General features: G+C 61.8%; 1 protein-coding gene across 1 annotated transcript in view; it reads left to right on the top strand.

Annotated features, from left to right (window-relative positions):
* The first annotated feature begins 1,473 nt into the window (after positions 1 to 1,473).
* Ski (SKI proto-oncogene) overlaps positions 1,474 to 19,077 on the top strand; it is a 53,842-nt gene continuing 36,238 nt past the window's right edge. The window contains exon 1 of the mRNA XM_026380506.2: positions 1,474 to 2,474. Coding sequence (XP_026236291.1) covers positions 1,506 to 2,474 — 969 coding nt within the window. The 5' untranslated portion in view covers positions 1,474 to 1,505. The remainder of the gene's footprint in view (positions 2,475 to 19,077) is intronic.

Consider the following 19,077-nt stretch of genomic DNA (forward strand, 5'->3'; position numbering starts at 1 on the left):
CCCTGTGTGGAAATCCAGCATGTGCTCTGGGCATCCTCGTAGCGTAAGGACACCGGGGTCAGCTGCGTGGCCTCCCTCTCCAGGGGGAACACGGTGGTGTACCCTGGAGTGTTTCGCGACTTCCCTTTCGGGTGGGGCCTCTGGAGCTTGTTCCGTGACGGGCCCCTTGAGTTGGGGTCCCAGTGTATGTCGCACGGTAATCCGTTCAGCAGAAACCCCGGGACCTGCGGTGGCGGCAGCAGAGACCGGCCCCGGACCGCCCCTCAGTTGGTCTGCGGTTGTGGCGGGGACCCTGTGGGTTTCTGGGCCTCGGGGCGGCGGCGGGACGGGCGTCTACCCAGCCGCGCAGGAAACGGCCTCGGCCGGAAGGGGGGCCCCGGGCGCAGCCGCCACCAGAGGCCTCCGGTGGGCGGGGCCGAGGGGACCGAACGGGGCCGAGCGGGGCCGAGCTCCGGGCGGGCGGTCCCGAGCGGAGCCGAGCGGAGCCGAGCGGAGCCGAGGTGCGGGTGGGCGGGGCCAAGCTCGGCCGAGTCCCGGCCGGGCGCCGCCGAGCGCGGCCGAGCAGAGCCGAGCCCGGGTGGGGGAGCGCGCGTTCCTGGAAGAGCCGGCCGGCAGCGGGTCGCATTCTTGGCCGGCGCTCGGGCCGAGGCGGACGCACGGCAACAAACAGCGCGGGGGCGGGGCGGCGCGGGGCGGGGCGCGGTGGCGCGGGGCGGGGCGGCGCGCGGCAGCGTGAGCTCAGCGCCGGGCACTCAGTCCGAGCCGGAGCGAGCCGCCGGGAGGATGTGCGCCGAGCGCGCCGAGCCCCGCGCCGCCGCCGCGCTCTGAGGCCGCGGGCCAGAGGCGCCTCCGCCGCCCCGGGAGCCGCGCGCGCGGGCCGGCGGGCGGCCGGGAGCCGGCGGGCGGGCGGGCGGCCGGGGGCCGGCGCGGGCGCGACGCGGCCGGCCAGCGCCGCCGGGACGAGCCGGGCGGGCGCCGCGCGGTGGGAGGAGCGGGGCGGCGGCGGCGCGCCGCGCGAGGACGGCCCGGCGGGCCCCGCGCCCGCGCCCCCGCTCCTCCCGGGCCCCTCGGCCTCGGCCGCCGCGGCGATTCGCGCCTCGCGGCGCCGGCACCTGCCCGCGCGCCCCCCGCGAGCCCCGGGCCCGCGAGCGTTGGCGTTGGCGTTGGCGGCGCGCGCCGGGGCATGCCCCGCGCCTAGAGCCCGGGGGGCGCGCGGGGGGCGCGCGGGGGGCCCGGGCGGCGGCGGGCGCGGCGCGGGGCGCGTGGATGTGGCGCCGGGCCCGAGCGGCGGCGGGCTCCAGCGGCGGGACCCCTTCGCCCCGCCCGCCTTCGCCTTCGCGCCCCCGGGCGAGGCCGAGGCCGCGGCCGTGATCGGCCGGGAGCCGGCGGCTGGGGGCGGCCGGGGCCGGGGCCGCGGGCGCCGCCGGGGCGCGCGGGGCGGCGGCGGGGGCCGCGGGGGCCCGGGCGCGCGGGAGCGGGAGCGGCCCGTGGAACCCGAGCGCGCCATGGAGGCGGCGGCAGGCGGCCGCGGCGGCTTCCAGCCGCACCCGGGGCTGCAGAAGACGTTGGAGCAGTTCCACCTGAGCTCCATGAGCTCGCTTGGCGGTCCGGCCGCCTTCTCGGCGCGCTGGGCTCAGGAGGCCTACAAGAAGGAGAGCGCCAAGGAGGCGGGTGCGGCCTCTGTGCCTGCGCCGGTGCCCACAGCCGCTGAGCCGCCGCCCGTGCTGCACCTGCCCGCCATCCAGCCGCCGCCGCCCGTGTTGCCCGGGCCCTTTTTCATGCCGTCCGACCGCTCTACCGAGCGCTGCGAGACCGTGCTGGAGGGCGAAACCATCTCCTGCTTCGTGGTGGGTGGCGAGAAGCGCCTGTGCCTGCCGCAGATCCTCAACTCGGTGTTGCGCGACTTCTCGCTGCAGCAGATCAACTCGGTGTGCGACGAGCTGCACATCTACTGCTCGCGCTGCACAGCCGACCAGCTGGAGATCCTCAAAGTCATGGGCATCCTGCCCTTCTCCGCGCCCTCGTGCGGGCTCATCACCAAGACGGACGCCGAGCGCCTGTGCAACGCGCTGCTCTACGGCGGCGCCTATCCGCCGCCCTGCAAGAAGGAGCTGGCGGCCAGCCTGGCGCTGGGCCTGGAGCTCAGCGAGCGCAGCGTCCGCGTGTACCACGAGTGCTTCGGCAAGTGCAAGGGGCTGCTGGTGCCCGAGCTCTACAGCAGCCCCAGCGCGGCCTGCATCCAGTGCCTCGACTGCCGCCTCATGTACCCTCCGCACAAGTTCGTGGTGCACTCGCACAAGGCCCTGGAGAACCGGACCTGCCACTGGGGCTTCGACTCCGCCAACTGGCGGGCCTACATCCTGCTGAGCCAGGACTACACGGGCAAGGAGGAGCAGGCGCGCCTGGGCCGCTGCCTGGACGACGTAAAGGAGAAGTTCGACTACGGCAACAAGTACAAGCGGCGGGTGCCCCGGGTGAGTATTCCTGGCTCCCAAGCCTGGGAGGTGTGCTCTGGGCGGGGGCTCTCCTGGGCTGGGACCCCCGTCCTCCCAAGGCAGGAATGTGCTTGTGTCCTGTCTTGCCAGGCCACAGGGATTTGTTTTAAGGAAATCTGGGGAAAGAAACTGTCCACTCTTGTCTTGTGTCAGTGTCCCTATCTGTGGCCCCAACTGTCTAGGAGGAAGGCCCTTCTGCCTGGTGGGCTTGTCCTCAGGGGTAGCCTGGATGGAAATCTCGGTGGCCAGGCCTGGTTAGTGTAAAGCCTCCCCCAAGCCCTCAACCGTGGCCTGGAGAGGTTGGGCCTTGGCCAATCTATGAAGAGGCTCTGGGAAGTCCAATGGACTGAACCCCAGCTGTGGGCCTCAGGCTGGGGCCCCCATGGGCCCCCGTGGGGGTGTTCAGACAGGGTTGGGGTAAAGTCTCTCACATTCACCCCAGAAGTCTCCCAGACCTGCAGAGGGGTGCCTGCCCTTCTGTCCCAGGCGAACAGCCTGATTTGATTCCTAACTCCCCTGAAGTCTTGGGACAGGACCTAAGAAATGAAGCCAAGCCTTGGCTGCTGTGGCAGGTGCTGAGACTTAGTGACTGCAGCCCTGAGTCCCTGTGGCCGTGGGTCCTCAAATGTCTCTGAAGCACACGGGCTGGTGTGCAGAGCTGCCCACCCAGGTCCTGTTGTTTGTGTTGTCTCTGGGCAGCTCCCGGCTACTAGATGGTGAGACCGAGTCCACAGGAACTTTCTGTAGCGCGTGTCCTGAGTATCTGACTCTTAAATATTCTGGCTTACTAAACGGCACACACAGACGCTGCATTGGCTCAGCTATTCTTGGGAGGCCTAATTAATTCAGCAATTGCATCAAACTTTTTTTTTTCTAAATCTGTGAATAGATGCTGCAGCCCGGTTTTCTCTGGGCGCCCCTCCAGCAGAGTGTCAGAGTTGTGGGGGGAGGGGCCGTGAAGAGGGCTGCTAGATCGCGTGTGCTGTGTGTTGTGTGTTCAGTAGCTGTCGCAGTGGTGGTTCTGACCTGGCGAGGCCAGTGCCCAGGTGCAGCTCCCTGCAGCCCCAGCAGGCTGCTGGCCCTTCATTTCAGATGGGGAGTTGGCTATGGAGTTCCCTGTGAGCAGGGTCTGTCTGTTTGGGGTGCCAGCTTGAGTGGCCCAAGGATGCCACGTGTGCGGGCTGCTGGGGTGGGCCCTGCTGTGGTGGAGCGGGCGACTGGCGAGGCCCCGCTGCTGGGCAGGCTTCACTGATGTCCAGAGTGGGAGTGAGCCAGGGAGCACCGAGGTCCGCCTGAGCAGGGCGTGTCTGGTTTGTTTTTGTTGACTCTGGGTCGTGTGTGTTGGAGGTCTCTCTTTCTGGGCTTTGCAGGCCCACGGGGCCCCTCTGTCCCAGCTGTTGCCTGGGGGTGGGCCGCAGGTCTTCCCCTTCTTTGCAGCCAGCCCTGGGGTTCTGATTTTGAGGGTCCTCGGGTGCAGAGAGGGCCAGTGCTGCTGAAAGGAAGGAGGATGGCACCCTGGGTCCTAGGGACAAGGCCTGGGTGGCTCCTCGGGTCATGGCGGGTGGTTTGGAGCTTCTTTTCCCGCGTGTTCTCCCTGGCAGGGCTCTGGCACCCGTTCACTGATTTAAGAGAAATTCCTCAAAGTGAAGAGGAAGACCCTGGAGTGACAGCCCTGCCCCTGCTTAGGCAGCGGGCCGGGGCCTGGGCGGCTCCTGCATGCTTTCCTGATGAGGGAGGAGGGTGGGAGGGCCCGCTCCCCTCGTGGGACACTCCCCGTCTGTGCGCCCCTCCGCCTTCAGCCCAGAGTGTCCTCGGCTCTGTGACCTGCACTTGGGGGTCCTCCATGTCCCCCCAGCAGCTATGTGGTGGTCATCTGTGACAGTTATGTGCCATGTGGAAATGGGGTCAGTCCAGGGGGTGTGGACCTGAGGTTGACCATGTCCATGCACTGCCCTCTCTGCCGGCTCCTCCCACTCTCCTCTGGGAAGCCTATTCATGGGACATGTTTTGATTTCTTCACTTCCTTTGTAGCTTATTTTAATATTTTTGATCTACTGAGGAGGAGGAGGGCTGGAGGAACAAAGACCGTACTGGAACTCTGTGCAGGGCTGCGGCTCCTGGCAGACCTGGGCCTGCTGACAGGCGTGAGCTGAAATCCGTCCTGGCCTGGGTGGGAGGTGGGTGGGGCTCCCGTCCAGTGAGGCCCCTGCCCCTGCCGCCCTGACTGCCTCGGCCTGTCCGCTTGGCCCTGGCCTGGCTGAGCTGGGGCCGGGTTCGGTGGGGCTCCAGCTTTGAGCCCAACCTTCAGGAAGGCAGATATACTGGGGACCTTGGCACGTTGCTGGGGCTGTGACAGTGTTTAGGGTTGGTGACCTGTGGTGACAGGAACTGTCCACTCTTGTCTAGAGGTTGACCTGGGGCCTGCTGACAGCTTCCTGCTGGCATGGCTTGGAACACACAGGCTTCCTGGGTGCTCAGTGAGCCACTTGTAGGACTTCCATGACTGCTGTCCTTGGCGTGTGTCCTGCAGTGAGCCGAGCCTACCCAGCTGAGGAGCCTCTTGGGATTGTGCTCATATTCCTCCTCTGTCCCTCATTGGCTGTGTGACCTTGAGCGAATTGCCTAACCTTTCTGGTACACTTGCTTTTCGTATAAACGGGGTCTAATACTTTCTGATCCTGGGTGTCAGGTGTGGCAGGACAGGTTACTTTGCTGCGGGCACACAAGGTGGATGGATGGAGCCTCTCAGCCGTCCCCACGGCTTCTGCCTGACAGATCCCTCTTCCTATCAGCAGAGATTGCTGTCTGTCTGAAAGGGAGACAGCCGGGGACAGTTCGCGCTGCCACTTGGCTTGCTGCCTGGGATGAGGCTGCTGTCCTCAGGCCGTCATGCTGTAGCCCAGGGTTGCCCTCCCAGGCTGAGACCAGGGCACTGGGGTGCCTCCCCTGGGCTGGAGTGGGCTCTGCCCCTGCGTGTGTGGGAGGGGGCTGCCTTGCTTGACACTGTGGCTTGGACATTCTTATGGTGAGAAAGCTGGTTCTTGGTCGCTGTACCTGTGCCCTTCGGAGCCAGCTTCCCGGGGGACCCACAGGTCTAGTTGTCGTTATTGGTGGTTGGTGTGGCCGACGTGCATTTAGGGGACTGCAGTTCGGATTGTCTGAATCCCTCAGGCGGGACTTTTTGCCTGAGTGCCTTGATGCCCTCCCCTGGCCCCAGGTAGCCTTTCAGTCAATAACTGGCTAGCCGCGTCCTGAGGTGCATTTTGCACTCCACCTGAGACTGCTGTGGGGACCCATCTGCCACCTGGGTCCGTGCTCCCTGCACAGCCTGTGCCTCAGGCGTGGCTTCCTTGGGACTTGGGGTGTTTGGAAGGGGGCATGCCTCTGTGCTAACCCTGAGGTTGGGCCCTGGCCTGGAGCCCCTGCAGGAGGGGGGCCTGCACCTGGTCTGGTCTGGTCGCTGGCTGAGGCTCCAGAATGATGTCCAGCAGGGTCTTTCCAAAGGGACGACAGTGGCTTGAGAGTGGCTCCAGGCCCGGCCTTCACCTGGGAGCCATCCTGCAGCAGGGGAGGTGTGGGCCAGCATGGCCCTGCCTGCCCACTCCCACGGCTGGGTTTCTTCTGAAGGGAGCAGAGCCCTGCCTGGGTCCTCCAGGGGTATGGTCCACCAGTTTCCAGGGCCCTTGGGGACTGAGTAGGTTCCCTTAGCCTCTGGGGCAGCAGGGTGGTGGAGTGCCCGTCTCCGTCCCCGGCTGTGCCTTTGGAGTCTCTGTTGGTCAGGTCATTGGCAGCGCCGCAGCGTCTAGCTTCCCCGCCTCCCTGCAGCCGGTTTGTGTAATGTCTGTCTGAAGTGTCGCGTAAGGGCAGACAGGATGTGGAGCTGAGGAAGTCTGGGTGAAGTGTGAGCCGCCCCGCCCGGAGCCGGGTGTGGGGCGCCCCAGCCCAGGTCTGAGCCGCACGCTGCCCGCAGGGCTGGAGGCGGCGCGGCGGTTCCGGGGCCCATGCCCTGGCTGTCTGGCAGGAGGTGTCCGGCCGCCGGACTCTGTGGCAATAATGTGTCTCTTTCTAAGGATTGCGAAAGTCTAGGGAGGTTTCTCCACTGGAAGAGTTGTGCAAGTTTCAACTGAAATGTTTTTAAAAAGTTTCTTTGTTTTGAGTCAAAATACGGAGGTTGGATTACTTCCGGGAGAGGTGAGAGAAGGAGCCCCCAGTTCTGGCCGGCAGCCCTTGGGGAAGGGGATAGGTGTGAGCGGAAGGGGGCTGTGGGGCGGGCTCTCCTGGTGCCTTGGCCTCACCTGCAAGGTCAGTCCTGCAGCCCAGTGTGGCCACTGACCCGAGACTTCCTGATCTGTTCCTGCTCTGGACAGGTGCTGCGTCGGTGCAGCGAGCAGGGGCCCTGGGCACCCTGGGCCAGCGAGTGTCCCCAGTGTGCTTCCAGGGGCGAGGCAGGTGGGGCAGGGTCCCCCAGCTTCAGGTGAATCCCCAGTGGGCTGTGGAGAAGGGCAGCCTGCAGGCGGCCTCTGCGTCCCTGCGTTGCTCCGGCCTTTGCTGGAGGTCCCCGTCCTTTGGAGTCTTGTTTCTTTGGGCAGAAGCAGGTAAAAGGGCCTTGGCACCAGCCTGGGCGGCAGCTGGACTCTGTCTTGGCGTGGGCGTTTTTATCTCCTGTGACTTGACTTTCTCGGCTCCTGAAGACTTTTTAAAGTCAGGCGTGGCTGGTGGGTGTGCGGCCTAGTGGCCTCTGGGAGCTGTGGTGGCTACTATCAGGTCAGGGCTGGGTGGGGGGTCGCAGCTGTGTCCTAGCTCTGGAGGGGAACACGTGGGGCTGTGCGGCTGCTTCGAGGGCTGGCAGCTCTGTGTCCACGGATGGAGAAGGAAGGTTGGCAGCCCTCGGGAGTGAGCCATGTCTTTCTGGGGTGTCCTTCCCTCACCCCTTCTGTGTTTGGAAGGAAGCACTTCACCCAGGTTGTAGGTAGGGACACGGCCAGGGGTCCCTGTCGGTGTGCTCGGAAAGGTCTGGAATGTTGTGCTTGGCTAGTGCCTGAGCACTGGTGTTCTTCCCAGCCTGCCCTCCCTGGCTGTGGCTTCCATGGAACTTCCGCTGGTCACTGTGAAAGCAGCAGCTGTTGGGAAGGTCTCCCTGGGACTCCCACTGCGCTGCTTGTTTCAGGGCAGCACAGCGGCTGACTGGTGGCCCCGGAAATCCTGGGTATAGGAGGCTGGTCCTGCTAGGGGACCCAGGGAGCGTCACCACTGTCCCCAGGATTTGCAAAGCTAGCTTCACACCAGGGCCTGAGGGAGGTGAGGGTGTCTCCTGGAGCTGACCAGACGCTGGTGTGGCCCATTCCCACCGTGATGCCCCAGGAGCCTGGGGGGTGGGGGTGGGGGTGGGGGTGGGGTGGTGACCACACTTGGCTGCCCGAGCAGTTCAGTGGGAAGTGGGAGTACTGGGGGAGTGCCCAGAGGTGTCCCACCCACGGCACAATGGCAGCTCACTGGCTGACCACACTGCCCCTTTCTGCAGTGTCCTTGGTCATGTTGTTGGGGCCACATGGGCATCTGCTGAAGATCTCCTCTGCTGTGGGCTCGTGTCTGTGCTGCTGCCAGGTGTCCTGCTGATTACTGTGCTGTCGACGTCTGCGTGCTCAGAGCAGGACCTGCTCCCCCTCCCTTCAGACCCCTCAGCCGGGCTGGGCAGGCATGTGCACACAGGGACTGCAGGTCCAGCTGTTGGGACGGTGGGCTGCGCGGACCCCGTACCGGGAGTGACAGGAAGTGTCTGTTTACTGTGGATCGTGTCTTTCCTGTAAGCAGAGAAGTCTTTCTTTGCTTACTAAGCAAAGCCAAAGGGTGTCCCGTGAGGTACAGGCTGGCTGGGTACCTAGCTTGACTTCCAGGATGTGGGAGAGCATCTGGTACCTGGGACCCGGGGCCAGAGGCGGGCTGTGTGAACCAGGGGCCACCGTTGCACCAAGATCCTGCTGTCCTCAGGTCTGGGAGCAGTTCTGCTGCCCTGGGCGTGTGGGCCTCAGAGGCATCTCTGGCCAGGTGTGCTGTGCTGCAGTCACCTGGTGGTCTCTACCCAGGGCAGCTCCTGTGTTGTCAGGGGCCCAGGAGTGGGCATCCCTGGGTCCTTCCCTGCTGGCCCCGGGGAAGTTTTGTGAGCACAATTGGGCCTCGCGCTCATTTGGAGAATACACACCCCTCGGCAGGTAATTTGTTCTTGTACTTCCTTCCAGTGGCTTGTGGGCAGTGGGCAGGCCCCTGCACTGGCTACAGCACCAAGCCCACCCACACCTCTGGCCCTTCCAGTTACTGTGGTTCCCCAGGTGGCCAGGCTATGTCAGGCCTTTTTGCCCTGGAATGTGCTGCTGTCCTCTGCTGTCCAGGAGGTGGGTGGCCCTGCAGTATCTCCCTGGTGCACAGTTTGGGCCAGTCTTGATGTCAGCGCCCTGTCTGCCTCCTCGGTGCCAGTGCTGCTCGGGCATCTAATGTGGCACTCTGGTCTCCTGGCTCAGCCTCGAGGCTCCCCTCTCGGGAAGCAGGAAGAGCCCAAGGCCCCCAAGTGAGGGGCTTATGCTTGTTATTGGAGTGAGCATAGGGCTGGACTTTGACCTGGCCTCTGTAGGAGCCGAGGAGGGGCTGTGGGGACTTGTGCCGCCAGCGTGGCCCTGGGGTGTCCTGGGTGCTGTGGTGGGAGGCACAGGCTCTCAGCTTGGTGCTCTCGGGAAGGGGCTTGGCTGGAAGGTGCCCAGACCCCGTAGCTGGTGTTGTGCTTTTGAGGCCTCACGGGTGGCTCCCTAGCCCCGTGTGGAATAGCAGGGCGTGGGGACCCTCCTGGTCCTGCCATGCTGTGCCCTCCCTGCCTCACCTGCTCCTACAACCTGTGTTGCCCAAACCATTAAAAATTTATACTCCCGAGTTGAATGATATGCAAATGTAGTCAATTAAGCGAGGGGATTTTAATTAGCAGTTTAAGTTCATGTGTGAAGTGCCTTGCCTTAATTACTTGACAGTTTTGTTGTAAATTTGCTAAGTTTTTTTTTGCAGAACTATCAAAACTGTGATTTTTTTTTTTAACATCCTTGTATGCAGTAAGTGTCGCCCAGCTTGCCTGACCCTCGTGGATTTCGCCTTGATTTATAAAGCTCTTTAAACTGTGAAAACAAGGTGAGCCCCGTGGGTCGCCTGGGGCAGCGTGGAGAGTTAGGCTGTGTTCCCTGGTTGGCAGAGCGTGGCTGGCAGAGCTGCGGAGAGCAGGGAGCCTTTCTCGCAGCCTGTCTCTGGCTAGCTGGTGGAGCCTGCACTGTCCACCTGGCTGGGGTCCTAGAGCTGGGTGTGCTGTGGCCAGGGACCTGTGGGTTGCTGGAGTCCTTGATGCTGGCAGTCAGCTGTCCTTGCCGGTTTGTTCTCACGCCCCCATGGGCTCACAGGTGAGTTTATGAGAGGCCAGGGCTCCAGTTCTGAAGTTTCTTGCCTGACCGTGTGACAGCCTTCAGGCCAAGCGCCTGCCAGGTGCCCTTCCCAACCGCTGGGCCTGGGCCCCACCTGTGTCCCTGGCTGGAGGCTGGGGTGGTGGGTGGTTGAGGCCTAGGCTACCTGCTGGATCAGGATGTGTGTCCACTTCCCTGGGCTGCCCTCAGGCCACCTGTGGCAGGGTCTTGGGTTTTCAGCCCGACTTGCTTTCATTACGGTTGTGTTGCTTAGTGACCGGTGTGTCCTCAGGCAGGTTGTAAGCATCTCAGTGGGCCGCAGCCCTGGAGTCCTGCAGGAGCAGGGCCCGGGCCTCCATGTTGGGTCTTTGCCAATCCCCTTTTCGCCTGTCTGTGGTGCTGTGATTGACACCAGGGCTTACGCACACAGGTGTGCACTGTACCACTAAGCCACGTCCACGACCCTGCTTTCTGTTTTCTTTTGTGGTCCTGGGGATTGAACCCAGGAACTCTTTACCATCGAGCTGCATCCCCAGCCCTTTTTATCTTGAGCCAGTTTTGCCAAGATCCCCAGACTGGCCTTGAACTTGGCATCGTCCTGCCTCAGCCTCTCAAATTGCTGGGATCACAGGTGTGGCGCCTGGCGGCCCTGTGCTTCTGCAGTGTCCTGTATGAGGCGTGCTGCAGGGCAGGCCTGACCAGCCTTCCCACAGTCCTGCAGGCTGCTCCCAGGCTCCACCCGACAGGCCGGGAAGCTCCCACCCGCTCCGTGGTTTAAGCCTGTGCATCGAGACATACCCCAGCATGGAGAGGCCCAGAGGGAGTGCTGGGTACACGAGCTGCCGGTGGTCCTGCAGGGTGTGCCTGTGTGGCTGCACCTGCCTCTAGAGTAAGTGCTTTGTTTCCTCTTTCAATGAGCATTTTTCAAAAATTTTGTGATTTCTTTTGGTGATTTGATTGCCCCCTCCTCTGCACCAATGGGAGGAGGGTGGTGACCAGGAGGTATCACCAGGCGTGGCCCCAGGTGGCTCTAATGTCACTCTGGTTGGCTCAGCTTCATCATGGGTAGCTTTGCTGTGTGCCTCTGGGGACAGGAGCACAGAGTGCCCTGAAGTCTCAGTGTGCGTGCGTGTAGGAGCCGCGGGCTGTCCGCAGCAGGCCTGGCCAGGAGGTTCCGTCAGGCCCGCCTTCTGGAGAGCTGCCCTGTCTCCGTGCGCGTCTCCTGGCTGGTGTGGGTGTGCGGTGTGCGGTGTGCCCGAGGAGAGCGTCTGGCTGGCCTGCCGGCACAGCGCACCTGCAGGTCCTTCACGCACTTCAGTCACACAGGTGACCTTGGTTCTCGGCTGGTGTGTTCCCAGGTGGCAGGGCTGTTGCCTGGCATGTAGGAGGCCCTGGGTTCTGTCCTCAACACTGGAGAATAAAGACGTCAGCTGTTGCACATTTCTGAACAGTTCCTTGGTAGACTCACCCCCAGAAGGCAGGGCCTTTTCAAGGCGCTGGTCGCCCTTGCCAGGACTCTGTGGAGCGGGTGCAGAGCTGCAGAGCTGCCTGCTTCTCTGCATTTTTTTAAAATTAATTTGTTTCCTTTCACATGGTGCTGAGGATCGAACCCAGGGCCTTGCTCGTGCTAGGCGAGCGCTCTACCGCTGAGCCCCCACCCAGCCGCCCCCTTTTTTTTGCTTTTTAAATTGTTAGTTTCAGCAGGTTTGCCTCGTGTGTTTCTGTTTATCGTGGTAAATCATCCGTGACACAGTCTCGTCACCGCTGTTTCTAAATGTGTGGTTCCGGGGTACCCGTGGCACTCGGGTTGCTGTGTGGCCATCGCCACCTTCCGGCTCAGCTGCCTCCTCTGCATGCTGTGCTGTCCCTGCCTGGCTCCTCTCCTGCCAGCCCTGGACGTGCAGTGCAGCCTTGGGGCCTGACCCTCTGGCGCCGGGCTTAGCTGGCTGAGGGTCGGGGTCGCACCTGCCAGCCCCCCTTCAGGACCGAGTGACGCTCCACATCATGGAGGTGCACGTTTCTGTCACCATTGCTGGGATCAGCGGCTGCTTGGGGTGCTTCTGCCCCTGGCTCTTGTCACCCTGCCACGGATGTGGGAGCCTGAGCATCTGTTTGGGTCCTGTTTCCAGTCCTCTTGGGGTCAGAGTGGGATTGCTGGACCACGTGGCGGCTCTATTTTGAGCTTTTGAGGAACTGCCCTGCTGGTCCGCCAGGCGGTGTGGTGTTGCTTCCTGCCAGCCTTGGGGAGCGCCAGGGTCTGCACTGCCCCTGCGTTCCTGTCTGCTGACAGTGTCCGCCTGGCGCGCAGAGGCATCTGGCGGTGGCTTTGATCGTTTCCCTGGTGACAAGTGGTGTCCAGCATCCTTTGGGCCAGCACCTGTTGGCATGCGAACATCCTCTCTTTGGGAAGGTCTGTTTGGGTTCTTCTGCCGGTCTGAGCCAGTTTCTTGGGGTTTTGTTCAGGGCTCTGTGGATGTCAGGTGTAGTTGTTAGTAGGTTTGTGAGGTGTTGGGGTTTGGTTCAGGTGTAGTTGTTGTTGGGTTTGTGAGGTGTTGGGGTTTGGTCCAGGTGTAGTCGTTGGGTTTGTGAGGTGTTGGGTTTGGTTAGGGTGTGGTTCTCAGTGTGTTTGTGAGGTGTTGGTTTTGGTTCAGGTGTAGTTAGTGGGTTTGCGAGGTGTTGGGGTTTGGTTCAGGTGTAGTTGTTGTTGGGTTTGTGAGGTGTTGGGGTTTGGTTCAGGTGTAGTCGTTGGGTTTGTGAGGTGTTGGGTTTGGTTAGGGTGTGGTTCTCAGTGTGTTTGTGAGGTGTTGGTTTTGGTTCAGGTGTAGTTAGTGGGTTTGCGAGGTGTTGGGGTTTGGTTCAGGTGTAGTTGTTGGGTTTGTGAGGGGTTGGGGTTTGGTTCAGGTGTAGTTGGTGGTGGTTTTGCGAGGTGTTGGGGTTGGGCTTGTGAGGGGTTGGGTTTTGCTGGGGGGGCGGCTGCAGCAAAATAACCGCGGGGTGACGAATAACTTGTGCACGTTGATACAGCAGGAATGGGAGCCGTTTATTGTAGGACAACAGAGCTATTTATACATTTTGCACAGCTTATCTTAATTAGCATAAACTAGATACATCAGTCAACCAATAAGGAATCTCCACACTTAATGGCTCGCTTTTGTTACTTCTCAAACCACTCCCCCTGACATTTTGCCAGGCACCATCCAGACTTGTTTACGAACTCCAACATTTCTCTGGCAAAATACCAGGTGTTATTTTTGACTTATTTACAGACCTTAACAGGGTTTGTGAGGGGTTGGGGTTTGGTTCATGTAGTTGTTGGGTTTGTGAGGGGTTGGGGTTTGGTTCAGGTGTAGTTGGTGGTGGTTTTGCGAGGTGTTGGGGTTGGGTTTGTGAGGTGTTGGGTTTGTGAGGGGTTGGGGTTTGGTTCATGTAGTTGTTGGGTTTGTGAGGTGTTGGGTTTGGTTAGGGTGTGGTTCTCAGTGGGTTTGTGAGGTGTTGGGTTTGGTTCGGGTGTAGTTAGTGGGTTTGCGAGGTGTTGGGGTTTGGTTCAGGTGTAGTTGTTGTTGGGTTTGTGAGGTGTTGGGGTTTGGTTTGGGTGTAGGTGTTGGTTTTGTGAGGTGTTGGGTTTGGTTTGGGTATGGTTCTCAGTGGGTTTGCAAGGTATTTGGTTCGGGTGTAGTTGTTGGGTTTGTGAGGTGTTGGATTTGGTTTGGGTGTGGTTCTCAGTGGGTTTGTGAGGTGTTGGGTTTGGTTCAGATGTAGTTGTTGGTTTTGTGAAGTGTTGAAGTTTGGTTCAAGTGTAATTATTAGTAGGTTTGTGAGGGGTTGGGGTTTGGCTCAGGTGTAGTTGTTAGTGGGTTTTTGAGGTGTTGGGTTTGGTTAGGGTGTGGTTCTCAGTGGGTTTGTGAGGTGTTGGGGTTTGGTTCAGGTGTAGTTGTTGGCTTTGTGAGGTGTTGGGGTTTGGTTTAGGTGTAGTTGATGGTGGTTTTGTTAGGTGTTGGGGTTTGGTTCGGGTGTAGTTGATAGTAGGTTTGTGAGGTGTTGGGGTTTGGCTCGGGTGTAGTTGTTGGGTTTGGTTCGGATGTGGTTCTCAGTGGGTTTGTGTGGGGTTGGATTTGGTTTGGGTGTGGTTCTCAGTGGGTTTGTGAGGTGTTGTGGTTTGGCTTGGGTGTAGTTGTTGGTTTTGTGAGGTGTTGAGGTTTGGTTCAGGTGTAGTTGTTAGTGGGTTTATGAGGTGTTGGGGTTTGGTTCAGGTGTAGTTGTTAATAGGTTTGTGAGGGGTTGGGGTTTGGTTCAGGTGTAGTTGTTTATGGGTTTGTGAGGTGTTGGGTTTGGTTCGGATGTGGTTCTCAGTGGGTTTGTGAGGTGTTGTGGTTTGGCTCGGGTGTAGTTGTTGGTTTTGTGAGGTGTTGAGGTTTGGTTCAGGTGTAGTTGTTAGTGGGTTTATGAGGTGTTGGGGTTTGGTTCAGGTGTAGTTGTTAGTGGGTTTGTGAGGGGTTGGATTTGGCTTAGGGTGGTTCTCAGCAGTTTTGTTCAATCGCTCTGGGCTGTATGTTGTTTTATAGGGCACCTTTCTGCTCCATTGTAGCAGGGTGTCATGGCTTCTGTTGCTGGAGGGCCAGTTCTGGGTGTCTGCTGGCACCTTGGGAGGGGGCCGTCTCTGGGCCCTGTGAGCCTGGCTCCCCCGGGCTGTGACTGCAAGGTCTCTACCTCCACAGAGCCGGTTGTGCCTGGCTGTGCCTGGGGCAGGGCTCGTGCCTGACTTGGCTGAGAGCAGCCTGCTAGGGCAAGGGCTGGGATGGGCCAGGCCTGGGTGCTGCTCTAGAGCGCTGCTGTGTGCCTGGACGGCAGTGGCCACAGAGGTTGGGCCCAGGGTCAGCTTGCTTGCTGTCTGAAGGCCCACCCCTCCCCTTTGTTGGGGGTGTGGTGCCTCTGGAAGCTCTGCTGGTGTGGGGGGGTGTGCACCGGTGGAGGCCATGGCTGAGTGTCGGCTGGCCCGGGCAGAGCTGCAGGAGGGATACAGGCCCAGGGGAGCTGCTGATCCCTGCCAGCTCTTCCTTCTGGCTCTGAGTTCCTAAAAGCAAGCCATGGTCTCCCTGAAGGCCACGCTGCTTGCTGAGTCCACACTCCCTGTGACCCGGAGCAGTCCCAGGAACTGTGTCTGCCAGGCAAAAGGGGCAGCCCTGCCCTGCTGCGGGGTGGTGTCCACCTCTGGCCCAACCTCCACTGCCCCTCCCCTCAGCAGGAGAGAGCCCAGGACTCCTGGATGCAAGGTCCTCCTCCTTCCTGGTTTCCTGAGGGAACTCAGGACACTTCCATCTGGCTTGGGGACTGAGCTGACCCTGGCTGTGGCTCTCCTGGCCATCTGCATCTGCCTGCTGTCCCTGATGTGCCCTTTCCTAGGCCGCTCAGCCAAGGCCTGTTTTGTCCCAGCTGGGGCTGGTTTGGCGCTGTTGGTGGCAGGTGGCCTGGCTCCAGCATCTCATGGGGAGATGACTGTGAATGAGCCAGGCTTTGGGGGCCTTGGGGACCTTGCGGTGAGCACCCTTCCCTGGAGACCCATGGCTTGCCCTGATGTCTCTCTGGATGGTTGGTCATGCCTCCAGGATCTGGAGGTGGCTTCTGGGGGACAGCAGTGACCATACTGTCTGTCCCTGTCCCTGGGGGTTACTCTGACTGAGCTGATGACTCAGCCAGGCCAGCGGCCATTTCTGTGGGGTTTACACAAGCCCTCCCTGGCCTCCAGCGGCAGGCTCCTGACCAAGGGGCCAGCTCGGTGCTTCTGTCAGGCTTTGTCTTGGCTGTTGAATATTAATGAGGGGGGCTCTTGAAAGGAGGGTCCTTGCTTTTTGTTTTGCAAATACCTCTGTGGTCTGCTGCCTGCTGGTGGGAGTGACTTTTCTGGTGGGATTCAAAGGGCAGGCCTGTCCACTGAGCCTGGGTGGGCAGCCTTTGACCCCAGGTGGGAGGTGGCCCTCTGCTTGGTGTGGAGGCCCAGGGGAGCCTGAAGCCTTCCCACCTCGTGGGCTCAGCTCTTCCTTCCCTCCCCTCCTTGTGCACACGCGGTTGTGCAGGTCTCAGTGCTTCCGGCTGAGTGTGGTTTCCAGCTCAGAGGGACGCCCCTCAGCGGCTGGGTTGCTGAGGCAGTGCTGGTGGGTCCTGGCTCGCGTCCTGCACTCCGGGTCTCAGCTACCCTCTCTGCACAAGGCAGTGCTCGGAGCCTGAAGACTGTGCTGGGGTGCTGGGTGACGGAGGAGAGGCAGCTGGGCCCACTGCAGACCCGCCCAGGAGCCACAGCTGGCCTGAGCAGAGCGCGGTGACCATAGCCACGGATCAGTGGTGGATGCCAGCAGGTGCTGTGAAAGCCCAGGGAGGCCCCGGGGCCAGCAGGTGAGCGTCTCCCTGCCGCAGACCTGCGCCCTTGCTGGGAGCTCTCCCTGGCAGAGTGCCTCCCACGGGACCTTGCCCTGGGCCCTGTTGCTGTAGGCCTCATTCACCATGACGTGGGTGCTCTGGGGTGCAGGCCGGATTTGCATGGGTGTCACTGCAGTGCTCACCAAGCTCGGGTGACCCAGCGCTGTTCAGAGCTGGCGAGGCGTTCCCCTCGGGGTCTCCTCGGCACCTCCCTGAGAGCGCCCTGCGGGGCAGGAGAGCAAGGCTTTGGCAAGGCTTTCGGGAGAGGAGCCCTGGGGTGCCACAGCAGGGGGCCGGGGGGTCTGGAGCTCGTGGCTGCCACTTCTCTGCCTTCTCCTTAGCACTCAGCTCTAAAGCCTGCTGCTTTAGCCCAGGAGCTTCTGCAGGGGTGGCTTCCAGGAGAGCCGCTCATCAGCCCACACACTAGAGCCTCAGGACTGGGCGGCCACCCCCAGGAGCAGCGGCTGGGTTGTCTGTTTGGAGACCATCACCCCCAAGTGTGAGAGCCTTGGGAACTGCTGTGTGGAGGGGCAGCCGCGGCCCCGCCTCAAGTCTCCCTCCTTCCTGGTGGTCTTGTGGGTTCTGAATGGCCAGGGGAGGGCATGCCCGGCTAGCGGGCCCCCAAGCCATTCTGCAGGTGTTCTGCAGACCGCGCACAGAGATACCTTGAATGACCGACTCGGGGCCCCCCACCGCCACAGCCCGTCGCCCACTCCCTCAGGTGCCCGTCGTGTGGACTGGGCCTCCAGCCTGGGTGTGCCCTGGCACCTGCTCTGCAGCCTGGGGTGCTCCCTGGGAGCCCTCCCTGGGTTAATGGATAACCGTGGGGAGACTTTCGACCCTGCCTGTCCCCTCCCCGTGAACTTTCTCCCACGGGCTGCAGGCCCCCGACCCCGCCTGGCTTAGTGCTCTGTGCCCCTGGGAGAAAGTGCTCCCTCCTCCCCACCCTGCCTGGACTGACGGGGACTGCTTCCTGGGAGAGAGTGCTCCCTCCTCCCCACCCTGCCTGGACTGACGGGGACTGCTTCCTGGGAGAGAGTGCTCCCTCCTCCCCACCCTGCCTGGACTGACGGGGACTGCTTCCTGGGAGAGAGTGCTCCCTCCTCCCCACCCTGCCTGGACTGACGGGGACTGCTTCCTGGGAGAGAGTGCTCCCTCCTCCCCACCCTGCCTGGACTGACGGGGACTGCTTCCTGGGAGAGAGTGCTCCCTCCTCCCCACCCTGCCTGGACTGACGGGGACTGCTTCCTGGGAGAGAGTGCTCCCTCCTCCCCACCCTGCCTGGACTGACGGGGACTGCTTCCTGGGAGAGAGTGCTCCCTCCTCCCCACCCTGCCTGGACTGACGGGGACTGCTTCCTGGGAGAGAGTGCTCCCTCCTCCCCACCCTGCCTGGACTGACGGGGACTGCTTCCTGGAGAGAGTGCTCCCTCCTCCCCACCCTGCCTGGACTGACGGGGACTGCTTCCTGGGAGAGAGTGCTCCCTCCTCCCCACCCTGCCTGGACTGACGGGGACTGCTTCCTGGAGAGAGTGCTCCCTCCTCCCCACCCTGCCTGGACTGACGGGGACTGCTTCCTGGGAGAGAGTGCTCCCTCCTCCCCACCCTGCCTGGACTGACGGGGACTGCTTCCTGGGAGAAAGTGCTCCCTCCTCCCCACCCTGCCTGGACTGACGGGGACTGCTTCCTGGGAGAGAGTGCTCCCTCCTCCCCACCCTGCCTGGACTGACGGGGACTGCTTCCTGGAGAGTCGCTGCCCAGCCCCTGGCACCACTCTGATGCCCAAGGTGCCCTGGTTGGCACCCCCCGGGGCTGTGCTGGGTGCTGGCTCACGTCTGATCTGGGCCACTGTGCTTTAGGCTCATGAGGCCCATTCTGAGGTGGGCACTGTCCTCCCCGTGGGTGCCCGCCTCTGCGGGGTGCTGTCCAGTGGCCGCTGTCCAGCAGTTGAGGATCTGCCACGACCTTGCTGCTGTAGCGTTTGAGGTGCACAGATGTTTTCAGGCTGTGCACAGAGCAACTTCTGGAAAAGTGGGCAGCAGAGTGTTTTCCGCAGTGTCACCTTCCCGCCCTGCTGTCAGCCAAACCTCGCAGCCTCCGCCCGCAGTGTGCTGCTTCCCTCCTGTGCCTCGTGCTGGTACTGCCTCGTCCCCAGCCATGGTGGTGCCCAGACACCGTGTGTGCTGGGCTCAGGCTCCTCCTTGCTTGGGCTCTGTCTGTCACGGGGCTGCCTTGGAGTCTCCAGGAGGCCTGCACGGGCCCGCCAGGGTTTTGGGTAGGTCTGTGTGTCCCGTTGCTGGTGAGGGTGTGAGTAGCCCTGTGGTGTGGGTCTGAGGGTCTGAGTGGTCAGTCGGACGTGAGGGTCTGAGGATCTAAGGGCCCAGGAAATGAGGGTCTGAGGGTCTCAGTGGCCCTGGGGGTGTAGCTCTGAGAGGAAGGGCAGGCTGGGCAGGGCTCTCTTCCTGAGGATTTGAAGGCTACTCTTTTTCCTCTAGTTTTAAAACCAACTTTACCCCATCTTAGAATTCCAAAATTCTTGTAGGGCAAAGGGTCTAGTCTGCCCTCAGGTGCCCCAAGGGAGGTGAGGGAGAGGAGCGCAGTGGCTTCAGGAGAGGTGCCTCCTCCACACTGCCGGTGGCAGGTCCTCTGGACCCAGCAGGGTTGCAGGTGCACTTGGCTCTGGCAGATGGGGACCCCGTGGGCCGCTGGTGGGTCAGCACCATCTGAGGGTCCTAGAGAGTC

Source organism: Urocitellus parryii, chromosome 11 (assembly GCF_045843805.1).
Source record: "Urocitellus parryii isolate mUroPar1 chromosome 11, mUroPar1.hap1, whole genome shotgun sequence".
In the NCBI taxonomy this organism is placed as follows: Eukaryota; Metazoa; Chordata; class Mammalia; order Rodentia; family Sciuridae; genus Urocitellus; species Urocitellus parryii.